The 23,353-nt window shown below is 39.7% G+C and overlaps 1 protein-coding gene across 1 annotated transcript in view; it reads left to right on the top strand.

Annotated features, from left to right (window-relative positions):
- The first annotated feature begins 9,110 nt into the window (after positions 1-9,110).
- sez6b (seizure related 6 homolog b) overlaps positions 9,111-23,353 on the top strand; it is a 151,131-nt gene continuing 136,888 nt past the window's right edge. The window contains exons 1-2 of the mRNA XM_025898305.1: positions 9,111-9,666; positions 17,893-18,026. Of these exons, the coding sequence (XP_025754090.1) occupies positions 9,444-9,666; positions 17,893-18,026 (357 nt within the window). The 5' untranslated portion in view covers positions 9,111-9,443. The remainder of the gene's footprint in view (positions 9,667-17,892; positions 18,027-23,353) is intronic.

Below are 23,353 nucleotides of genomic sequence, written 5' to 3'. Positions count from 1 at the left end.
TTTGCGGAGGGCTTTCTTATAAAGCAGCAAACTATTTCTCCAGGCTAAATGATGATTCTCTAAATTTGTGACACGCCATTTCCTCTCCAGCTTACGAGTTACCTGCTTTAGGCTACATGTTTGAGAATTATACCACGAAGTCAGGTACTTCGGATTTGAGACCTTAGTTTTCACAGGAGCTACAGTATCCAGAGTCGTACGTAGTGAGGAGGTAAAATTATTAACAAGATAATCGACCTCTGTTGGGGTAGCGTTCAGATAGCTGCACTGCTCTATGTTGGTACAGGGCATTGAAGATGATAACAGTGGATGATAACAGACATCTACTGTGATAAAGTGTACTCTCCACTGCTGTGTAATCAATTATTGTAAATGTAAATGTTATCAGGAAATGATCAGACAGCAGAGGGTTTTCAGGAAACACTGTTAAATGTTCAGTTTTTATGCCATATGTTAAAACAAGATCTAGAGTGTGATTAAAGTGGTGGGTGGGTTCTTTTACATTTTGAGAGAAGCCAATTGAGTCTAATAACAGATTAAATGCGATGTTGAGGCTGTCATTTTTAGCATCTACATGGATGTTAAAATCACCCACAATAATTATTTTATCTGAGCTGAGCACTAAATCAGATAAAAAGTCTGATAAATCAGAGAGAAACTCTGTGTAAGGTCCAGGTGGACGATAGATGATAACAAGTAAGACTGGTTTCTGAGTTTTACAGCTGGGGTGGACGAGGTTAAGCTTCAGGCTTTCAAATGAATTAAAAGTCTGTCTTGGTCTTTCGTTAATTAATAGGCTGGTGTGAAAAATTGCTGCCACACCGCCCCCTCGGCCTGTGCTTCGAGGTTTCTGGTAGTTAGAATGACTCGGGGGTGTTGATTCATTTAAACTAACATAATCATCCGGCTGCAACCAGGTTTCTGTAAGGCAGAGTAAATCGATTTGTTGATCAATTATTAAGTCATGTACTAACAGAGACTTGGAGGAGAGAGACCTAATATTTAATAATCCACATTTCACTGTTTTACTCTTTGGTTCAGATGTGGATACTGTATTGTTCTTTCTTTGTGATTTTTTATGTTTAAGTTGTTTATTGCTGGTTTTTAGTTTGCTTTTTGTCTGTTTGGGAGCTGACACAGTCTCAATGGAGATGGGTTTTTTGGGGGGTAGCAGGAGGAGAGAAGCTGCAGAGAGGCATGTAAGACTGCAACTCTGCTTCCTGGTCCCAACTCTGGATAGTCATATTTTGGGGGGTTTAATAAATTGGTCCATATTTCTAGAAATGAGAGCTGCTCCATCCAAAGAGGGATGGATGCCGTCTCTCCTAACAAGACCAGGTTTCCTCCAGAAGGTTTGCCAATTATCTATGAAGCCCACATCGTTCCTGGGACACCACTCAGACAGCCAGCAATTTAAGGAGAACATGCGGCTAAACATGTCACTCCTGGTCTGATTGGGGAGGGGACCAGAGAAGTGTGTCTGCAAACCAGATCATGTCGGAATCTACAGAGTTGTTGTGTGGAGTTCCACAGGGCTCTGTGCTGGGAGCTATTCTGTTTTTAATATACATCCTTCCTTTCAGCCAGATAATACAGCAGTTTCCTTAAGTATCTTGTCATCTTTTTGCTGACGATATTCAGCTATATTATTCTTTTAAGCCTGCTGAAGCTCATAAGCTTTCCAATCTGATTGACTGTTTAACCAACATTAAACAATGGTTGAACAATAATTGCTTACAGCTAAACCCGGCCAAAACAGAAACTTTGATTATTGCACCAGGCAGTGCAATACCCGATATTAAACGGCGACTGGGTGACTTAGGTTCCTCACAGAAACATAACCTTAGAAACCTGGGTGTTATTTTTGATGAAGCTTTTTCTTTGGAGGGAAATTTAAATCAGATAGTAAGAACCTGCTTTTTTCACTTGAGGAACATTTCTAAACTTCGATCCATCGTGTCAACAAGTGAGCTCGAGATGATAATACATGCTTTTATCTCTACAAGACTTGACGACTGTAACAGCCTGTTTACTTGTCTAAACATGAAAGGGCTAGCCCGCCTACATGTTGTTCAAAACTCTGCAGCGAGGCTACTGACCCGCTGGAACAAGGGTGCTCATATGACTCCTGTTTTAAAGTCGCTGCACTGGCTACCAATCAGATTCAGGTTCCATTTTAAAATTCTAGTTTTAACTTTTAGAGCATTACAGAGACAGGCCCCCCCCTACATTGCTGATTTGATTTGTACACATACCTCCACTCGTAACCTGAGGTCATCAAACCAAACCTTTTAGTGGTCCCCCACACTCGTTTTAAAAACTGAGGGGACCGGGTTTGGACTCAGTGGAGACCTTCAAAAAGCAGCTAAAGACATTTTTATTTCAAAAAGCTTTTAATTAGACCAGAGTTTTTACGATGTATTTTATGACTGTATTATGTTTTTACCTTGTAAAGCACTTTGTGACATATGTCTGTGAAAGGTGCTATATAAATAAACTTTACTTACTTACTTACTTACTAATGCTTCGATCTTAATTGTGATCAGTGTTTCTCTAATTAACCCTCTGGGGTCCAGGGTATAATTGGCCGTTTTTGACTACTTTTGATTTTACCTCTATATTTCACCTTTAAAAACTTTTTATCTTGCCTTGTTTGGTATCATTATTTTCAGCACAACCTCAAATATCGGAAATTGGAGTTATTTTTTCATTTTGACATACTATATTAGCACAATTGATCTAAATTCAGACAAAAAATTAAAAATCTGAGTAGAAAAAAATTATATTTTTTACTGTAAAACCCACAAACATGTTTAACGAATCATTTCCATAACCTGAAATTCAAATAGAAATTGTACATTTCTAAAAATTATGCACAAGTTTTGCAAACAACAAAGTTATATGGTACCATTTACCTAAAAATGCAGCCAAGGCCTCAGGCGTTTTTTTAATATAACCATTTAAAACTATTTACAGAACAATCAGGTTGGCTGCATCAAATAAGAAGGCACACAAATTATTTGTGCTACTCCAAAAAAATTGTTTCTGTCCACTATAAGACAGAGGAGAATACCACAGGCCTAAACCCTGCAGGTCTGACTGCAGGAGGTGTATCAGTCCTGTTTTCCATGTGGGAACAGCGTTTACACTGGAATCTGCCTTTGGTGGCTTTTTTGGAGCAAATGTGACATTCACTATTATAACTAACACACAAAACAAAACAATGACTACACTACACACTAACTATAGCCTACAAACACGCTAAACGTCACTAATGTCTCACATATGAAAACTTGCTATCTCTCTTTCTTTTGCTCGTCCGCTCTCACTCGCCAGTGTCACTCCTAAAACTTCCCCCTCTTCCTAAACAACCAAGTGCCACATGTTGCCATATCATTTTTTGATTGGTTGACATGACATGGTACACTTGAACGCCAATAGGGAAGGGGTGTTTTTTTCCTTTTTCACTCTCAAGCGGAGAGTGTTTGCTAGCGCTGTCCTTAGAAAACGCAGTTTTTACCGTTTCTTCCCGCTGTAAACACTACTGTTTTGTTCAGGAAAAAAACATTGCGTGTATTTTTTTAATCACAATTCTGGATAGGCCTTTACTGGGCCTATTGACACAATTTAAAAACTGGTATATAGTTTGAGGTCCGCACTTTCGACCCAAGTTGAAATAGAGATTCTGGGTCGCTGCATCTTGTTGCCGTGTCGTCTTCAATTGGTCTTGTGATTTTGACGCACCGGCGAGTCCCCAGAGGGTTAATAGTACCACAGGCCTTAAAATGGAAACAATTTAACCAATCCTTTAAAAAACCATCCCATATGGAAAAGAAATAGAAAAAAACTTATAAAAGACTTAAAAGACATAAGATGTGGCCTACTTCAAATAGTGAATCATAGGCTTATATGATTTACTCATGAAAGTGGCCACTTTCTCATTACATTCATATATTGTTTTAGTAAGTATTCAAAACATACAAGTTTCATTTATATAACTTTTCAAGGGATCTTTTATCTGTTTTCACTCTTGTATGCTTTTCATACAAGTTTCACACAAGACAGATACAAACTTTATAAGATTTATATATATCTTTTCCATATGGGATCACTTGACCTAACTGTCTTAGCTAACTATAGGTCAGCAACATTTCATGTCAAAAATTCTTAAAAGAGTAGTTGTATAAAAGCTAAGTGATCCTCTGCAGAGGAATGGTTCATCTCAAGAGTTTTAGTCATGTTTTGGAAACTCAACACAGTATGGAAATAGTATTTGTAACAGTTATCATCTTCTTATGGCCTTTGACATACTTATCCAGCTACACCTCAGTTCAGCTTTTGATACTGCTGACCATAATATTTTATTACAGAGATCAGAGTTTGCTATAGACATTAAAGTTATTGTGCAGCAGTGGTTTGAATCATATCTATATATTTATAAATATATATGTGTATATATATATATATATACAAAATATATACAAAATATTGATTTTACGTTGGCATATACCCGTCAGTATACTTATGTATTTTTATAGATTTCAAATCCTTCTGTATCTGTAATATTCCAACGCACAACTAAATTTTTTGAAATAATTGCTCAAATAAAACACAAGCATATCCATTACATTATAGACTTTGTAGCAGCAAGCTGCAGATGTTCAGTCAGTTGACTTAAGATTCTTTATTTTCCTTTATTTTCTTTGTTACTTTCAAATCTACTCAATTGTGTGCAAAGAGCTGTGCACATGTTTGACAAGTGAGTTGCAGGGAGGAAAGTGGCACAGCTACAATAAAGCCTGATTGTTTGAGGCAGATAGCTATTAGCTGGCAGAGAGTGGGAGTTATTATGGTGGAAATGAAGCATTGTTAAGGAAACATAAGACTTCCCTCAGTGGATGATAGCCTCCTGAAGTGGTCTCAGATTAGATCTCACAGGTGCACTTGGGAGGGCAGCACTAATCATTACATTGGGAGAATTATAGCGGCTCATCAAATCTCCTCAGGAACGAACATTAAGGCTTATTACGAGGATGATAGCGAGGGTAGAATCCACTAATGTGAACAATTTATGAGAACTCTTTGGGTTGTACAGTTGGGCTTTTTAAAAGAACTTTCCCATTTGCCAATTGACTCACTACACTAATGCACTGCTCCACATAAATAAGTGTTGAGAGCAAGTCTGACTTAATAGCTTTAAAAAATGGTATGAATTTGCAGTCATATATGAATAAATGTTATTGTCTCCATCCAAAAGCATGTGACGGGCCCTCGCTGCCTGGATGCACCGCTTTGGACAGAGTAAAGACATAAAGAGGGGGACTGCATTTCAGTTTAATTCTGCGATATGAAGTTAAGCCAGGGGTGTCCAAACTTTTTTCGCTGAGGGCCACATACATAAAAATATAGGAGGGGCTGGGCCACTTACTAGAAATTAGGTATATAACCTTTGCTGTTTTAAAAATCACTTAAAAATGGTCAAATGTGTTATATTGTTGAATATAATTAAAGACAAAACTGCCTTCATCACAGCTTTCCATAAATGGATCTTTATTGATTTATTCAGAAAAAGCTTTGGTAGCTCATTCTCAGAACAGCAGCAGATTTCTTCTTAGACAGAAGATTTACAGCACAGAGAAAAAACAAAGGGGAAAATGGGACGGGGACATTTCAAGCTTGTTATTTAAGTTATTAGGCTTAGCAAAACATCTATTAACGTTCGTTTGAAACGATTATCAACATTAACAGACTGAACTGGACTTAATAACAGGAGTGCATATAATTTTAGTAAATTATTCTGGTGAGTATCAGCTGCGCTGGGTATGTAAATCGGGCCATCCAGCTGCGGTGCTGATCCGACGCCACTCGTGCCAAAAAATCCGGACAAATGTCACTTGACCAAGGAGCAGATCTGCATCAGATGAGATCAGCTGACTTTGCGTGTGCGTGCGCTGTGCACTCTGTGTGTTAACAAGAAAAACGCATATAAGAAAGTGGTGCGCAAAAGCAGGGTAGTGACAGAATTGATGCGCATTATTGATATTTGAAGCATGTGTACCTGCACATTAACACACGGGTACTGTGGAATATATTTTTACTCACCTAAAGTGCTCGTGCTCTCGTCCACTCCCCGCAAAAAATTAGCAGCTGTGCGGTGTCTGTGGCATCAGTGCTCTCATCGCATGCGATGGAGTAAAAATCAAGAGCACAGCTTTATCAAACAGTTGTAGTTTAATGTTGGCTGACGAGTCTTCAATGCGTCGCACAACTGTATTTCTGGACATGCTGACGTTGTTGAAGTCCTGCACTTTTTCCGGGCACATTATTTCGGTGACTTTAACGAGGCCGTGTTTTATGAGGTCTCCATCCCGACCTCATAGCTGCTATTGGAGCCTTTTCCTGGACAATTTGAGCACGAAAAAAATACTGTTGCTGACCCTGCAGGAGAGCTAGCATTTGCTTTAATTTCTGCTCTCGCTCAGCACCAGTGTAGGATGCATAGACCTGATGTTTGGTTTCATAATGACGTCGTACATTATACTCTTTCATAACTGCCACAGTTTCAGTGCAAATCAAAACTTGGGGGTAAATTTCTTCTGTGATTGTCCTTTTTGGTGGAGCAACTGCCTTGATCAACAGCAGCTCCCCCTGGTGTTAAAACTAAGAAGTGCAATACACTCAAGCAAAAGTTGAAGTGCGGGCCATTTTCTATTCAATTTATAAAATTACTTGCGGGCCAATTAAAACTAGACCGCGGGCCGCAATTGGCCCGCGGGCCGGACTTTGGACACGCCTGAGTTAAGCTATCAAAATCACTGCACCTTTGTGAAATAAAACATGTTTACAATTACAATTACACAGCATTTTGAAATTGTCTTACAGAACATTTGAGCCATGAATAGTCTTTTTGTCTTTTTCTGACTGTAGAGATCATACAAATGTAATCATTTGCATCGTTTAATCATTTAATCATTGTGCTTACACACCCATAGCCAAGAAATCTAGTATAGGGAAATTCCAAAATTTAATCTCCATTTGTTTTTCTCCTAAAGCTTTTTAATTCAGCATTAAATTAATAAAAATGATTAGTGCTGTACAATGCAGCATGACTTATTCCACCACCACAAAAGTGTGACAGTTTTGTTCAATGCTGTACAGTGAGTTGTTTCATTCATTACATTTCATGAAATCTTCTCTAGTTGATCGAGATTCATCCAGGTCATGGTAGTCCGTGAGTTGTTTGGTACCGGGCTGCAAGAGTTGAGGCTCGAGTGTGAAATTTATGATTTTCAGGGTTTTTAGCGCTATTTAGTTATCGTTTTTATCATTAACTCTGTTTCCCTGGGTCGTTTCCCATGTGTTATGGATAAATCTTCTTTTTTTCGGTGCCAGTACTGGTTTTATTTTGTTGTATTTATCCGTGACACCTTAAAGGCCAGTCTGTGAAAATATTGTTGGACATAAACCGGTCCGTGGCGGAAAAAAGGTTGGGGACCGCTGGTCTAAGGAGCTTTGAAAGAAAGCGACTGGACTTCTTTGAGTTTCTTGAAGACATTTCAATTCTCATAGGAGAAGCTTCTTCAGTTCTTCTCTACATCACACATGTTGACCAAGGAGGAAAGCTTAATCTTTGAAGCTTGTTTACTTGCTAATAGTAGCTGTGTTTCCATACAAAGCACAGCTGGCAACTGATCTCAGAGCAGCGAAAGCTAAACCAGTGACAGCTTGCCTAGCACACTTGCCTCACATGAATTTATTATGAAAGACCGGAGGTTTATTCACAATGTGCACGCAGAATATCTCTTTGACATTTCCAGGGAGAGATTGCCAGGGAGATTCCTCTACTCAGTCACCTACTAATTGGAAGGTTAGTGGTTTGACCCCCATCTGCTCCAGTCTGCATGCCAAATATCCTTGGGCAGGAACTCCAATTTGCTCTCTGATGCTTCAATCAGATGCGTGTGAATACCATAGAAAAAAGTGCTTGTGTGAATGGGTGAGTGAGGCAAGTTGTGTAAAGCACTTTGAGTGCTCAGGTAGAGTAGAAAAGCGTTATATATAAGAACCAGTCCATTTACCATTTAGTTCGATCATGCTACTCACTTGTGTCAATTAGCCAGACTTGTTTCAGAGAAGCATGTAGTCCAGCAGAATATTCCTTTTACAACATAACAAAAAAATTGAAGTTCACACTATAAAAGTAAACTAAGTAAAACAAAATAAAAAAAACTGTACAAAACAGTCAACACATAATAAGAAATGAAAACATGCGAATCACAAACTGAATATTCTACCTTTTAAACCACCTTCTCCAAAGTAAAATATTTACAACAGAACCATATAACAGCACTGAAATAATAGCACAAAACCTTGTTCCATCTTTGAAGGGAATTAATAAAAGTTGCTATAAGGGTTAAATCCATCATGTCTTTATAATGTTAGTCTTGATTTTAACCCCCTGAGACTCATTTTTTCATTTCTTCTACATATTTGGATTATTTGGACCTTGCAATTATAAAAACTATGCACTATCATTGTTTTTTTTTTTTTTTAAGTTGATATCATATGAGGACAACAATGGGTGTATTTACCACAAAATAAAGTCACCATTGTTTAATAAAATATGAAGCACTTCATTAAGAAGAATTGTCTGTAAGGTGCAAAAACTAAGAATGCAATGTTCCTATATGAGGATTCAATGTCTCAAGAGGCTAAGATGTAAAATAGGCAGTGAAAAAATATAAATGATTTAAATCATTTTCATCTCTTTTTTCAGTAAGTCTAAACTTTTAAATCAATGCCCCCAAAATAAAAATTAATAACTAACACTTTCTTTTACTGTCAAACAAAATGTTTGACAGTAAAAGAAAGTGTTATTTTATGATGTTATGGCTTTTATTATTAGTAGAATATTTTCTTTTTTATTCTTTGGCTCAAAGGCTTTCATTTGCACCATTCTCAGTCACTAACCATCTGACATTGGTGCTAGAAGTGTGATAATGGCTGTGGATGGAGAGGTTCAGAACTAGAGCAACAAGCAGGAAAGTAAAGCGTGGAATTCCTGCATCTACTTGGCCAAGTGATGATTAAGTCTGTGATATGAAACACCATCCATCTATGATTTTCTGTCATTCTCTGCAGCCTTTGCCTCTGAGGATAGTCTCTCCATCACTCCTGGGGGCATTCCCAACCTTTACCCTACCACCCAGGACACAGACAGGAGGCTCCCTGTGGTCACCACTGCACCGCCAATCAACATCCTGAATCATCACCCACTCTACCGGAACCCGCCCCAACACCAGGCCCACCCAGGCCCTCGTGGTCAGGCAAAGTACCTTGAAGACAGTGGAGGATCAAGCTCTCAGATTTCCACATCACCATCCAGGAGAACACTGGATAACAGCGATAAAAGGATTTCAGATGAGACTCCTGAAAGCTCCAACATGCAAGCAACCCTTTCCATACATGCATTAGCAACAACTTCTCTCTCCAGTGCACTTCTTCCAGTTACCAGCAGGGTTTTGAAAGGCCCAAAACATTCTACCATTATCACCTCCAGTGATACTGCTGCAAGGGAAAAGGGTGCAGGGGCAGGCAGTGATGAAGAGGAGACAACCACCACCACTATCACAACCACCACCATCATCACCACCATGCAGAGTCCAGGTAAGAATAGATCTTATAATAGTTCTTTAAATATACCTCTTTGCATAAAAATAATAGGGGGGGGGGGGTTAAGAGTGCAGACATTTATGAAGTGTTGTGTCAGTTAAACTGTCATCAAGTCAGCAAGTAAACAGAAAGACTTTAGGTTTTTGTGTGAGCGATTTAATTGACTATGAAAAATGTTTTGATTAGCTGGTTCATAATAGTTTATTAATGTAGAAATATGAAAGCATTAACAAAGGGCCTCTAAACAACAATGTTATACTTTTCATAAACAAATGCTAATTTATATCTAAAGAAATATAGTTCTGTATAGTGGTAACATTCATATAGCGTTCTTCTAAGCACTTTAAATTACAAACCACATTTATACATACTTTTTTACAGGTCTTTATTCTATAAACTTTAGGCACTTCATCTCCTTCATTTCCATGGCTAGTTTAGAGACCACAGTTAACCTGAACTTGCATTACCTTCAACTGCAGGAAATCTAAAGGGAGGAAACCCAGAGGGAAAGAAAGGCTAGACAAATGAGAATATGCAAACTTCCTACAGAAAGGCACCAGCTGGGAACCTTAGGAAGGAATCTGCTAGCTAAGGTGACAGTGCTAACCATTACACCCCTGTGCACCCTGTAGCTTTTCAGTGAGTCCGCACCCCAAATATTTAGAGCAGAGCCCCACATATTTCTGGTCCTTAAAGATAATTTGAAGTGTCAGAGGAAAAGGGAGAGAATCTGCGCTGTACAATTGAAGTGCTCTCTGTCTCACTCTCCCTTTGGAATCAAGCTTAGACAGGACTGAGTAAAGAATTAACTCACATTTAAATTGAGATATTTATTCTTTCTATTAAAACATTACCAGTGCTGTTGAATAATAATTTATGTATCTTGTGTTCAGAAGCAGTAACAATGTACATATGTCGGTTTCTGCTATGTAGCCTGCTTATTCAATCTGTAAAACCTCTAGTTTATATTTACTGCAAATATATTGGAACCACAGCAGCTCATAGCAATCTGCAACCAGTCTGTAATTAAAAAACAAAAACAAAACATTTTTCAACACTCACACCCACACACAAACACACCTTTTACCCTTTTTTACTGTTACACCTTAAAAATTAATAGTCTAAATATTTATAATTGATAATTCTTCCAAATTCAAACACCACAGACGCCCCGTCTCTTATATCTCTTACTTTATCAGTTGATTTTGTTATCTCTTTTGTTGACACTCATGATGACTTCAAGCTCTCAGCTAATATCTTCTCTGTTTGCATTTCTTATGACTGTACTGCCATGGGACTGAAATAAATTACAACAGCATCATTGCATCACTAACCCTTAATCAAGAGGTCCAAACAGGGACCACAGCAGAACAACCCAGAGACTCTCTGTTATGAAGAGAGTGGATGGGGAAAATAAATATCAGGCTGTTAATTTCTTCTTGACTTTTCAGGTCAGGAAGAGCAAAGTGGGAGTAGCTTGATTAATCAGCTCATCTGTGTGCAAGGTAATAACAGAGCAAAGCACTGACAGACAAACCCTGCTCCGAGACAGACATTCAGGCACAAAATTGTAATTCAGCAATAATGCTGGAGTGGACACTCCCTGAAGGGAAGTACCAAGGGGACACAGAGAGGATGTTCTTCTTCATAAAGAAGCACTTCAGCAAAAGTTTACTTTTCAGCTTAGAGACGGATGAAGGCGGTGGAGCAGAAAGCTCCTGAAGGCCACTAAGAAATGATCTGTCCTCAGCTGTCCATCACGGAGCTCAGCTGCTTCGAAAGGCAGCCAGAGACAGACATCTTACAGTGAAGACAAGAAAAGATCTTTAGAGTATTCTCTACATTTTCTAAACAACACTAATGATTATTTAAACCTTTTATTAAATTGTGAAGTACAAAAACAGAGCTTTTCTCTATTTCGTAATAATAAGGCGAATCTGTTATTAATAAAAGATAACTTAAGATATAAGTTTAATTAATACATAAATGTTAAATGTAATTTGAGTAGTGGAAATTACTGTTCTGAGCTTCGTGTGTGTGTGTGTGTGTGTGTGTGTGTGTGTGTGTGTGTGTGTGTGTGTGCACATGAGCCAGCTTCAACCTTGGCAGTTTTGTGTGTTCTGGAGGAAAGGATGAAGATAAAAACGGTGTTGCCAACTCATTAAACACATAATCCTAAATCAGAAAAAGAGCATTAAGTATTGTTATTGTTAAACACAGAACCATCATTTCTATGTGATTTTAACCGAGGGTTAATTATATACTGACTGTTGCATATAAATAATATATATATTATTTATATATATCATGTCTAATATACTCCGGGTCGGGGATGAGTTCCTGCCCCAAGTGGAGGAGTTCAAGTATCTCGGGGTCTTGTTCGCGAGTGACGGGAGAAGGGAGCCGGAGATCGACAGACGGATTGGTGCTGCGGCTGCAGTGATGTGGACGCTGTACCGGTCCGTCGTGGTGAAGAGGGAGCTGAGTGTAAAAGTGAAGCTCTCAATTTACCGGTCGATCTACGTCCCTACCCTCACCTATGGCCACGAGCTGTGGGTAGTGACCGAAAGAACGAGATCGCGGATACAAGCGGCAGAAATGAGCTTCCTCCGAAGGGTGGCTGGCCTCTCCCTTAGAGATAGGGTGAGAAGTTCGGCCATCCGGGAGGGGCTCAGAGTAGAGCCGCTGCTCCTCCACATCGAAAGGAGCCAGTTGAGGTGGTTCGGGCATCTGACAAGGATGCCTCCTGGGCGCCTCCTGGGTGAGGTGTTCCGGGCATGTCCCACCGGGAGGAGGCCCCAGGGCAGACCCAGGACACGCTGGAGAGATTATATCTCTCGGCTGGCCTGGGAACGCCTTGGTGTTCCCTCGGATAAGCTGGAGGAGGTGGCTGGGGAGAGGGAGGTCTGGGCTTCTCTGCTTAGGCTGCTGCCCCCCCCGCGACCCGGCCTCGGATAAAGCGGATGAAGATGGATGGATGGATGGATGTCTAATATATTTATTTATAGTGATAATGAAACTTTGTTGCCCAGCTGCTTTCTCATTGGATGATTAAAATCAACTGGGAACAAGGGGATGCATGCATCTTTTGGCCTGGCTATGCTCACCCTCCCAACCTCCCTCTCTCTAGTCCAGGCTACTAAAATCATGCCATAAATAACAAATGCCATGATCATAGCTGGACTGGCCATCGGGCATACCGGGCATTTGCCCGGTGGGCCGACGGTGATTTTTCGTTTTTATGGGCCAACGTTTTTTTTGTTTGTTTGTTTGGTTGGGTTTTTTTTTTGTAACGGTATAAACAATGAAAGGTGGTGGATTGGCCAATTGGTCATGATCGACTCTGGGCTGGACCAATTACAGCCGTCCGGGGGGATTTTTGAGATTAATGAAAATGTCCGGGTTTTCCTATGTGAAATGTTATCCCCGAGCTGCTGGCTGCTTTGTGAGTTGTTCTGCGCTCACAGATGGGACAGACAGCGCACAGCAGCGCGCCTGGCGATGTTTAAAAGCACGACTGTAGCTTTTCAGATGAACTGCAAAAGAAATTTCCCTCGTACCGTCCCGTGTACTGGTAATTTTTCTTATACAGATGAGGCCTTATTTATGTACCATTATTTCATTCCATTGGTTTTTAAGTTATTTCTTTGCCCTTGTTGACATGTAAAAGCCTATATCATATTTTTTTATTTCACCATTCATTAACCGCACAGAGAAGGCCTCGTTTAAATATGTTAACATTTTCTTTAAGCAAACAGTATTATTAAAGTTCTTCATGACTGGGCCAAGTGTCCTCTTTTATGGAAATCAAAATATGGTCACCCTAATTTAATATTACTTTCTAGTATCAGCTGACGTTTGCTGGAACCACAGCCATAAAGGTGCTGGTCAACACACAGTCAACACACAGTTTCCCTCTCAACAGATATCCAAACCGATATCTGGTGAGAGGGAAACATGAAACCAGGAGATGTCCTTACTGAATCATCAGAGCTGAACAGGTGATGGAGAAACAGGTTTACCTTTTAGTTGACATGAATGAGTTGAAGGGAAGTTATGAACTGTTTCTGAGAGACAAATAACACCAGGATCCTTTTCTGTGCAGCTGACAGCTGGTAACTGTGCAGGGGCGGGTCTAGCAAAGTTTTGCCAGGGGGGCCAGGTAGAGCATTAACAGGGAAAGGGGGACACAAAGAAATACTTTTCTTTCTTACTCTCATGTAAAATGTCTAGGTTTTAATAAATGCAACCGAATCTTACAACCAAAGTGGTCATCTGATGTAAAATATATAAAAATTCATTATTGTATATAGTAAATATTAAGTCTAATATATGCCCTAATAAGCTATAGTACTTTTTCCTTTGGGAAGGTACCATGTGTACAGTCAGCAATTCTGTTGCAGAAAGATGTTGAATCTATTTAATTACTGTAGAAAAATAATTGGTTTCTGTGCATTTGTTTTACCCTGGCAATAAATTAAAGTCGATTACGTTGATTAAGCATCATGACGCGGAGGGTGGGGGGTGGTTCCCTATTTTTTTGCTGGGAGTTGGCAACCCTCCTAGATGGCTACATGTAATTATTGTCTGATATTTCCGGTAAGTACTGTTTAAAATATCAGAATAGGGAGGATGGTGTAGGTTTAAGTTTATTAGATTGATACATATATACCAACAAGACGGTGTACATCACTGTCACAACAGCATTTGTTTTCATTCAAAGGCTTTATGGCTTTTCCTATAATACCTGGTGGGCCGGTCTCTAGTCAAAATGCCCGGGCTGATTTTTTGTCCCAGTCCAGTCCTGGCCATGATCAATATGTGAGCTACCATTAACAAGTGGGATTGATAGGATTTGACCTGCAAGGCCACTCAGGTTTTTTTTATTATAGTGTTAGCAGGGAAAACACCTGAATGATTTAGTGGTAGTTACTACTGGGCGAGTCCCCTCACCCACATTGGCCCCAGCGAACTCTGCATTATCCACTGGGTAAGACTTATATGATCAGAGATTAGGACCTTTGAATCAGAGAGCCAAAATCAACATCCTGTATAGGGCTTTCTTGTGGGCCTACAGATCGACACCTGAACAGGTGGACCACAGTCTTATGAAATACTTAAATAAATATAATCTGACCAACAAGATAAAAGTCCTCTGATTTTGCTTTAACTCTTCCCTCGATCTATCTGACAGAAAACAACAGACCAGGGCAGAGAACCCATACAGAAGCATGATGATAACAATCACACATTGATTATAACATTGCAGTCTAAACCATTTAAATCTCTTCTTTTATCCATGTACTAATTTGCTTTTCTGAAGCCACCAAAGCGTAAGCCTTCTGCCACTTTGCTACAGCTACAAATTCTGTCCATAAACAGTCCAACAGGAATGAGTCCAACTTATTGCCAGCAATGCAGACCAAACTCTTGCAATGAATGTACATGGGCTAAATAGCTTGTAACAAAGGGCCAGACACCCATATTCGTGTAGCCTTCTCCAGGTCCAAAAAATACATTTAGATTGGTTGGGCAAACTTCCATGCACACTAGAACATCTTTGAGAGGATAAAGAAAAGGTCCAGCATTCCTTAATCCGGGACAAAAGCACGATTGAATATAAAAACAAAATCTTAGAGAGGTAGAGCTTTTCAGAAGTAAACTGGGCAGAGATTTACCAATCTGCAAAAAAACTACAAATACAAATTGTGGATCATCTACAGTACATAACCTTATCAAAAGTTTCAGAAAATCTGGAGAAAATTCTGATACAAGGGACAAGGCCAAAAATCTGTATTGGATCACCCTGATCTTTATGCCCTCAGGCGGTGTTGCATGAAAAACAGGCATGATTCTATCATGGAAATCACTACATGGACTCAGGAACACTAAGAAATGATCATATATGAACACAGTTTGCCATGCAATCCATAACTGCAGTTAAAGCTCTATCATGGAATGAACAAGCTAAATGGGAACCTGATATAGAAGCACTGCTATCTTCTCAGTTAAGCTCAATTAAAACTGATCATGGCAAACTGGGCAAATTAGGAATTGGGAATCCTTTTCTGTCATCAGAAAAATTGAAATTGTTTTAACAATATCAGTGTTATTTGCTTTATGCACATAATGAGTTCAGATCAGTAGCGTCTGTATTGGTTGGAGTGATTGATTGATTGACTGATCAACAGGTCTTAAAATAATTATTTACCCCACTGTAATTATTTACTAGACTTCCCTGGTGAAGGCACAGTCTCCTCGACACGCTCACAGCTGTAGGAAAGAGAAATCATGTAAATGTATTTGCTCGGGTGAAAATCACCCAGCGATAGTGTTCTAGAGTTAAGCAGCTGGGGATTGGACTCCCAAGGGTCAACCCCACATAGCCCACACAATGTGTTTACACATGGCCCACATACTGCAAAGAATGACAGCCCTTTGCAGGCCCAGATCTGGTTTTCCAGAGGTAATCCACACATGGGCCAGCACAAGGCCAGTTGCAGACACATTGGTGGTCCCGTGCTGGCCCATGTGTGGATTACCTCTGGCAAACTTGATGTGGGACACCAAAGGGCCGTCATTCTTTGTGATATGTGGGCCATGTGTAAGTTGTGTGCAGCCACGGGCCAGTTGCAGACACACTGCTGGCCCTGTGCTGGTCCAGAACAGTTTCAGCTCTGGCCCCAGATGTCAGCCTAATGTGTACCTTAATCAAGCCATGTAATAACAACATGTGCTGGAACATAATAGTGCAAAAGTAACATGACAAAACTCTGTTCAGACAGTAATCTCCTCGATTACTTAAAGTCCTCCATACAACATGCCATATTCACACACTTTCCTCTAAACTGAGTGCTTCCTGACTACATTTACACACATTCAGACTTTTGACATGCAGACGGTCAAACCTGCATTTGAAACATTGGCTACCATAGCAGTATAGTATTGCGGCATACACCCTGCCATGACACCAGTCAGTCAGAAGTGCCAGCTTGATGCCGGATCCGGGCCAGACCTGTTTTCAATGAGCCTGGGCCACATAAACCAAACCACAATCGGGCCAGATGTGGCATGCCATCACGTAAACAGTGCCATCTACGCCAGGCCTGGCCCACATCTGGATGACATACCACTTACCATGCCAGAAGTCAGCCAGCAGTGCCGGGTTTGACACCAGATCCAGCCCAGTCCTGTCTGCTATGTGGGACCCTGTCCACAATACAATGGACCTCTATAGCTCTTCCTGCAGGTGCTGGGCAGTGTCTCATGAAATTAAGGCCTGTCCACCAGGCCTGAGACGTATTCCTTGTTCTTTATTGGAGTCAGGTCTCCATCATCAAAATTGCACATAGTCTGGCATCTCAGCAGGAACAACTTAACTAGAGGGACAATTATGACCTTCTAGTTTCTCCCAGGACATGCAAATCCTCCCAGGGATTTGCACACTGGACACACTGGAGAGATTAGGTTTGTTAACTGGCTTGGGAACACCTTAGAGTGCCCCCATAATAGCTGGTGGAGCTGGATGTGGTGAGGAGGGTTCAGGCATCTCTGCTTAGACTGCTGTCCCCTGCTATCTTTACTGGGATAAGTGGCAGAAGACAGATAGATGGATACTCTAACTAAGCACTCGAAGCACTGTTTACTACAAACCAATTCACATACACTCAGTCCAAGCACTTTTTAATTATCATTCACCTGCATTGTGGGTAATGGCAGATAAGCCTTATACAAATAATACATCCAGATACAGATCAAACATTAAAGTAAGTTGATATCTGTGTCAGACTGACTGTTATAACAATAGAATCGTTAAACTATCAATAGTTGATACTGTGGTCTCAAGATACATTGAACATAATCAATATTTTCCTTAACTGCAGTTGGAAAGGTCTGTTCCATTTTAAACATCGTTCAAAATTTTACCCAGAATTAAAACATAGTATCATTTTGGGATCTTCTGTTTGTAGAAAGTATTGACATTACATAAAGTGTCTTAACAGACTCAAACCCTATTATTATAATCTGTAAGGGAAGATAAGATAACAGGGTTATTGGTCATTATTACTATAACAAAAACATAATGAGGGGACCATCTGCATTGAGAGCAACTTTTGTTTGGAATGGAGTTTTGAATCTATTTTGAATGTAGGTTCGTGTTCCTGCTTCCACACTGTTTCTATCAGTGTTATTGTTATTCTGCTGTGGTTGTTCCTGCAGTTCCCTGCCAGCTGAACCTGACTGGTCCAGAAGGCTACATCGAGGCTCCACCACACACCAATTCTGCTTTTTACTCTACAACTGACTGCAACTATATCGTCACTGTCTATACGGGCTATGGAGTGGAGGTCCAGGTAAGAAAAAGTTATGAGGTAGCTTACTGGATAAGCCTGATGTTAAATACTTTTGCTCAGCATACGAACTACTACAATAAATTACGTTAATGGAAAAGTACATACTTAGTTAGGGCTGTTCGATATAACGATATATATCGGATGACGATATAAAAACGTCTATCGTTTCATTTTACGCTATCGTTTGTTTCGTGGTGTCGCAAAATAAACTGTTTACGGCAATATTTTTTCATTATTTTGATGGTCACTGTAGTGGCTATGTTAATTTCCTAAAGTTCTCTCTTTCTCTTATATTTAATATAACCACACTACAGACGGACAAGCGCTTGTTTTTATGCGTTGTGGTTAGCAACAACGACGGTAAAACCACCTCATGTCCGCTTGTTTATTTTTCACATAAACCTTTCACAATAAAGCTCAAGATCCTGTTGAGACTTTTCAAAATAAACTGAATCACGTGAAAGATGCAGAGTATTTACGGATGAGAAGCAAAAAAAGAGCCGTCAGGTGCTAAAAAATAAACCTTAGACTCAAACGTTAGAACAGGCTTTTCCCCGCAGCACGCTGTGTAATAAATACTCACAAAGAAAACGGCGGCCGTTACAACCTATGTCTAAAAATGTATCGTTTCATGCATCAGTTAAAACACTCGACTCCAGGTACGCGACGCCCAGCTGGAAACACTTCAGGCAAGTCGAGCTGCCCGACATTCACAGAATTTACAGAAAATGTTACATTTTTGTGATTTATATCGTTATCGGACGATAGATGTCTTAATATCGGGATGGTCACTCACAGTGGACATAGATGGCCTCTTTCACTCCTCTTTCAAACCATCTGTCCTCTCTGTCCAAAATGTGAACATTGGCATCCTCGAAAGAGTGAAAGAGGAGTGAAAGAGGCCATCTATGTCCACTGTGAGCGACCATCTTTGAACAGAGGTGGTGGTTTACGACACCAACTGTCTGCCATCTATAATCCAGTTTTGAGTTCCCTCCCCAGACGCCTTAACGCCCACTCACATCCTGGGCCATCTGACCTCAGGAATTCACATGACAAGGTGGGGCCAGGTTTCACAATGAGCTCACCCGAAACCCTGGCTGATTAGGTACCACACCCGCTTTCACACCTTGGCTCATGTGATTAGAGGATCACCAGGGGGTCCTTTGTCCCTCTTTGGGGGGATACTCCCACTGGGTTTAAATCTGGGACTCTCGGCCAGAACTGAAGAAGCTTCTCGGATGAGAGGTGAAACGTCTTCAAGCAACTCAAAGAAGTCCAGACGCTTTTCTTTGCAAATTCCTTTGACTACGATGACCTGGATGACTGAGAACCTTCACAGACGAGGAGGCATGATAATAGAAACCTAAAGACTAGATAACAAAACTAAGATCTGAGATTACAAATATTACAACTCTAAAAATAACTAAAACCTAGAACAAAATCCTAACCTTAGAATATTAAATAAACCAGAGTCAAAGTCCAAACACATAAATGCTGGGTCACAGCCCCAGGACCATGTCAATCATTTGTTTATGTCAGGGGTGTCCAAACTTTTTTCGCTGAGGGCCACATACATAAAAATATAGGAGGGGCTGGGCCACTTACTAGAAATTAGGTATATAACCTTTGCTGTTTTAAAAATCACTTAAAAATGGTCAAATGTGTTATATTGTTGAATATAATTAAAGACAAAACTGCCTTCATCACAGCTTTCCATAAATGGATCTTTATTGATTTATTCAGAAAAAGCTTTGGTAGCTCATTCTCAGAACAGCAGCAGATTTCTTCTTAGACAGAAGATTTACAGCACAGAGAAAAAACAAAGGGGAAAATGGGACGGGGACATTTCAAGCTTGTTATTTAAGTTATTAGGCTTAGCAAAACATCTATTAACGTTCGTTTGAAACGATTATCAACATTAACAGACTGAACTGGACTTAATAACAGGAGTGCATATAATTTTAGTAAATTATTCTGGTGAGTATCAGCTGCGCTGGGTATGTAAATCGGGCCATCCAGCTGCGGTGCTGATCCGACGCCACTCGTGCCAAAAAATCCGGACAAATGTCACTTGACCAAGGAGCAGATCTGCATCAGATGAGATCAGCTGACTTTGCGTGTGCGTGCGCTGTGCACTCTGTGTGTTAACAAGAAAAACGCATATAAGAAAGTGGTGCGCAAAAGCAGGGTAGTGACAGAATTGATGCGCATTATTGATATTTGAAGCATGTGTACCTGCACATTAACACACGGGTACTGTGGAATATATTTTTACTCACCTAAAGTGCTCGTGCTCTCGTCCACTCCCCGCAAAAAATTAGCAGCTGTGCGGTGTCTGTGGCATCAGTGCTCTCATCGCATGCGATGGAGTAAAAATCAAGAGCACAGCTTTATCAAACAGTTGTAGTTTAATGTTGGCTGACGAGTCTTCAATGCGTCGCACAACTGTATTTCTGGACATGCTGACGTTGTTGAAGTCCTGCACTTTTTCCGGGCACATTATTTCGGTGACTTTAACGAGGCCGTGTTTTATGAGGTCTCCATCCCGACCTCATAGCTGCTATTGGAGCCTTTTCCTGGACAATTTGAGCACGAAAAAAATACTGTTGCTGACCCTGCAGGAGAGCTAGCATTTGCTTTAATTTCTGCTCTCGCTCAGCACCAGTGTAGGATGCATAGACCTGATGTTTGGTTTCATAATGACGTCGTACATTATACTCTTTCATAACTGCCACAGTTTCAGTGCAAATCAAAACTTGGGGGTAAATTTCTTCTGTGATTGTCCTTTTTGGTGGAGCAACTGCCTTGATCAACAGCAGCTCCCCCTGGTGTTAAAACTAAGAAGTGCAATACACTCAAGCAAAAGTTGAAGTGCGGGCCATTTTCTATTCAATTTATAAAATTACTTGCGGGCCAATTAAAACTAGACCGCGGGCCGCAATTGGCCCGCGGGCCGGACTTTGGACACGCCTGGTTTATGTGCTCTATAATTATAGTATAGTACTGTAAAAATTATTTCACAGTGTACAGGTTTTTATCAACATGTTCTTAAAAATATGCACATTGACACACATTAAAAAAGCAAACTGTGTAGGGAAATCTTAAAAAAAAACCTGTTTCAAATCAAACACAGACACCATAGCAACTGTCACAGACCTGCAAAAATGTGCAGTGTGAATTCACAAGGAGATTGAGAATTGACTGACAAATGCCATAACAGCAAATTTTTTCTGACAGATGGAGGACCATCTCAACTTTCACAGTGTGCATGCTCAAATAGAATCAGTGGGTTTTCTTTATTGTATGTTCTTGACTTAAACTGACTCGTGTTGTGACTTGATGTTATATTAAAAACAGTGAATTGAAAATAAATCTCCTCACTGACTTCATTATTCAAATTAATTTTATCTTGCAAAGAAACATGAGATGATATTTCAGAAGTGGGAGGACTACAAGAGAATGTTCTAAGAATGTTCAGGTTTATGAAATATTTCTGGTATATATTCTATTAAAATCCAAACATATGTAAGAAGAAGAAGAAGAAGAAGGTTCAGAGTAAGAAGGAAGGAAGAAGGAAAAAGAAACATAGTGGAGCTATATTTTAAACATGGTCAGCAAATCACTCTCCTGTCAGAACAACTGATGCGTAAGTTTTATATCTTTGCAGACTGTGTTGAAAAATCGATATGCGAATTGAAGCTATTCATCTAACAAAAAGCCAATATTGTGCAATAAGCGTTTAAACAGTCAGACAAGGACAATTTAAACACAAATGTACAATACTGACATGTATGCAGAGTCATTACATGCAGGACAGCAGCACAATGTCTGTATGAATAAAAACTAAGCCTGCAACACAGGTTGCCGATACAGTATTGATTATAGTGTCAACATGGTACCCTCTTACAAAGACAACCTTTTTAAATGGCTAAACAGCATGTCCTTGTAGATCACACTCACAGTTAGGTGCAGACATGTACAACAGAATTGTAGGCATTTACGCTCAAGCGATATTTTGAAATATAATGCTATGAATAGTTTTAATTTATCAGGGAATTTCTTTTGGCTTGCAGCTACTCAGTGACTTAACTAAAAATAATTCAATTAATTTCAATTTTATTTATACAGCGCCAAATCATGACAACAGTCACTTCAAGACACTTTATATTATAAGGTAGACCCTACAATAATACATACAGAGAAAAACCCAACAATCATATGACCCATTGTAAGCACTTTGGCGACAGTGGGAAGGAAAAACTCCCTTTTAACAGGAAGAAACCTCCAGTAGAACCAGGCTCAGGGAGGGGCGGGGCCATCTGCTGCGACCGGTTGGGGTGAGAGAAGGAAGACAGGATAAAGACATGCTGTGGAAGAGAGACAGAGATTAATAACAAGTATGATTCAATCCAGAGAGGTCTATTAACACAGTGAGTGAAAAAGGTGACTGAAGAAGAAATACTCAGTGCATCATAGGAATCCCCCAGCAGTCTACACCTATTGCAGCATAACTAAGGGAGGATTCAGGGTCACCCGATCCAGCCCTAACTATATGCTTTAGCAAAAAGGAAAGTTTGAAGCCCAATTTAAGCCTAATACATGACTAAATCAGTTACATGTGTGCAGATATTCAGAGCTGGACTCCAATAATTTTTCAAAATTTAACATTGTTATCAATGACCCAAAACCAAAAGTACGGGTACGGTTTTTTAGTTTTCATCATTGAAAGATTTTTTTTCTGTATTTGCCTATAAATAAAACATGGAAAATTCAACACTAGTTTTAAAATTTGGAATCTATTTAAGAGAAAAGGAAAAGGAGTTGGTACAGTAGTCAGTACAGACTATTGTTAACTTACTATAAGGTAACAAGATTCTAAGAAGTGAAAATACCATGGCCCACCTTGAAAAACAATGAACATAACCAAAGTCTTAGGTAAAGTAACTAATTTATTAAATAGTTTTATATGAAGCACTCCAAGAGGGTAGCATGACAGATGTTTACTTTGATTACGCAAACGTTATGTTGAAGTAAACAATGAATAATAGGGTATTGATTTAAATAACAGGACATAAATAACTTGAGCATTTTATACAATGTTATATTATATACTAACTATCTATGCAGCTCATTCTTTGATATAACAGTAGTTTCTTTAAAGATATAACAAATTTGGGGGTCAATGTGAATGAAAGGAAGATCAGAGGTTAAATGTGATTTAGATAAAAACTATAATGTGATTTTACAATCACCATTTACCAGTGTCATTTCCTAAATATTGCCTATACAAATAAAGGGATTTTAAGTATATTTTTAAAGACAAA

The sequence above is a fragment of the Oreochromis niloticus genome, linkage group LG14 (assembly GCF_001858045.2).
Source record: "Oreochromis niloticus isolate F11D_XX linkage group LG14, O_niloticus_UMD_NMBU, whole genome shotgun sequence".
Lineage (NCBI taxonomy): Eukaryota > Metazoa > Chordata > Actinopteri > Cichliformes > Cichlidae > Oreochromis > Oreochromis niloticus.
The sequence above is the reverse complement of the archived record's forward strand: the minus strand, read 5'-3'. Positions and strand labels throughout refer to the sequence as shown.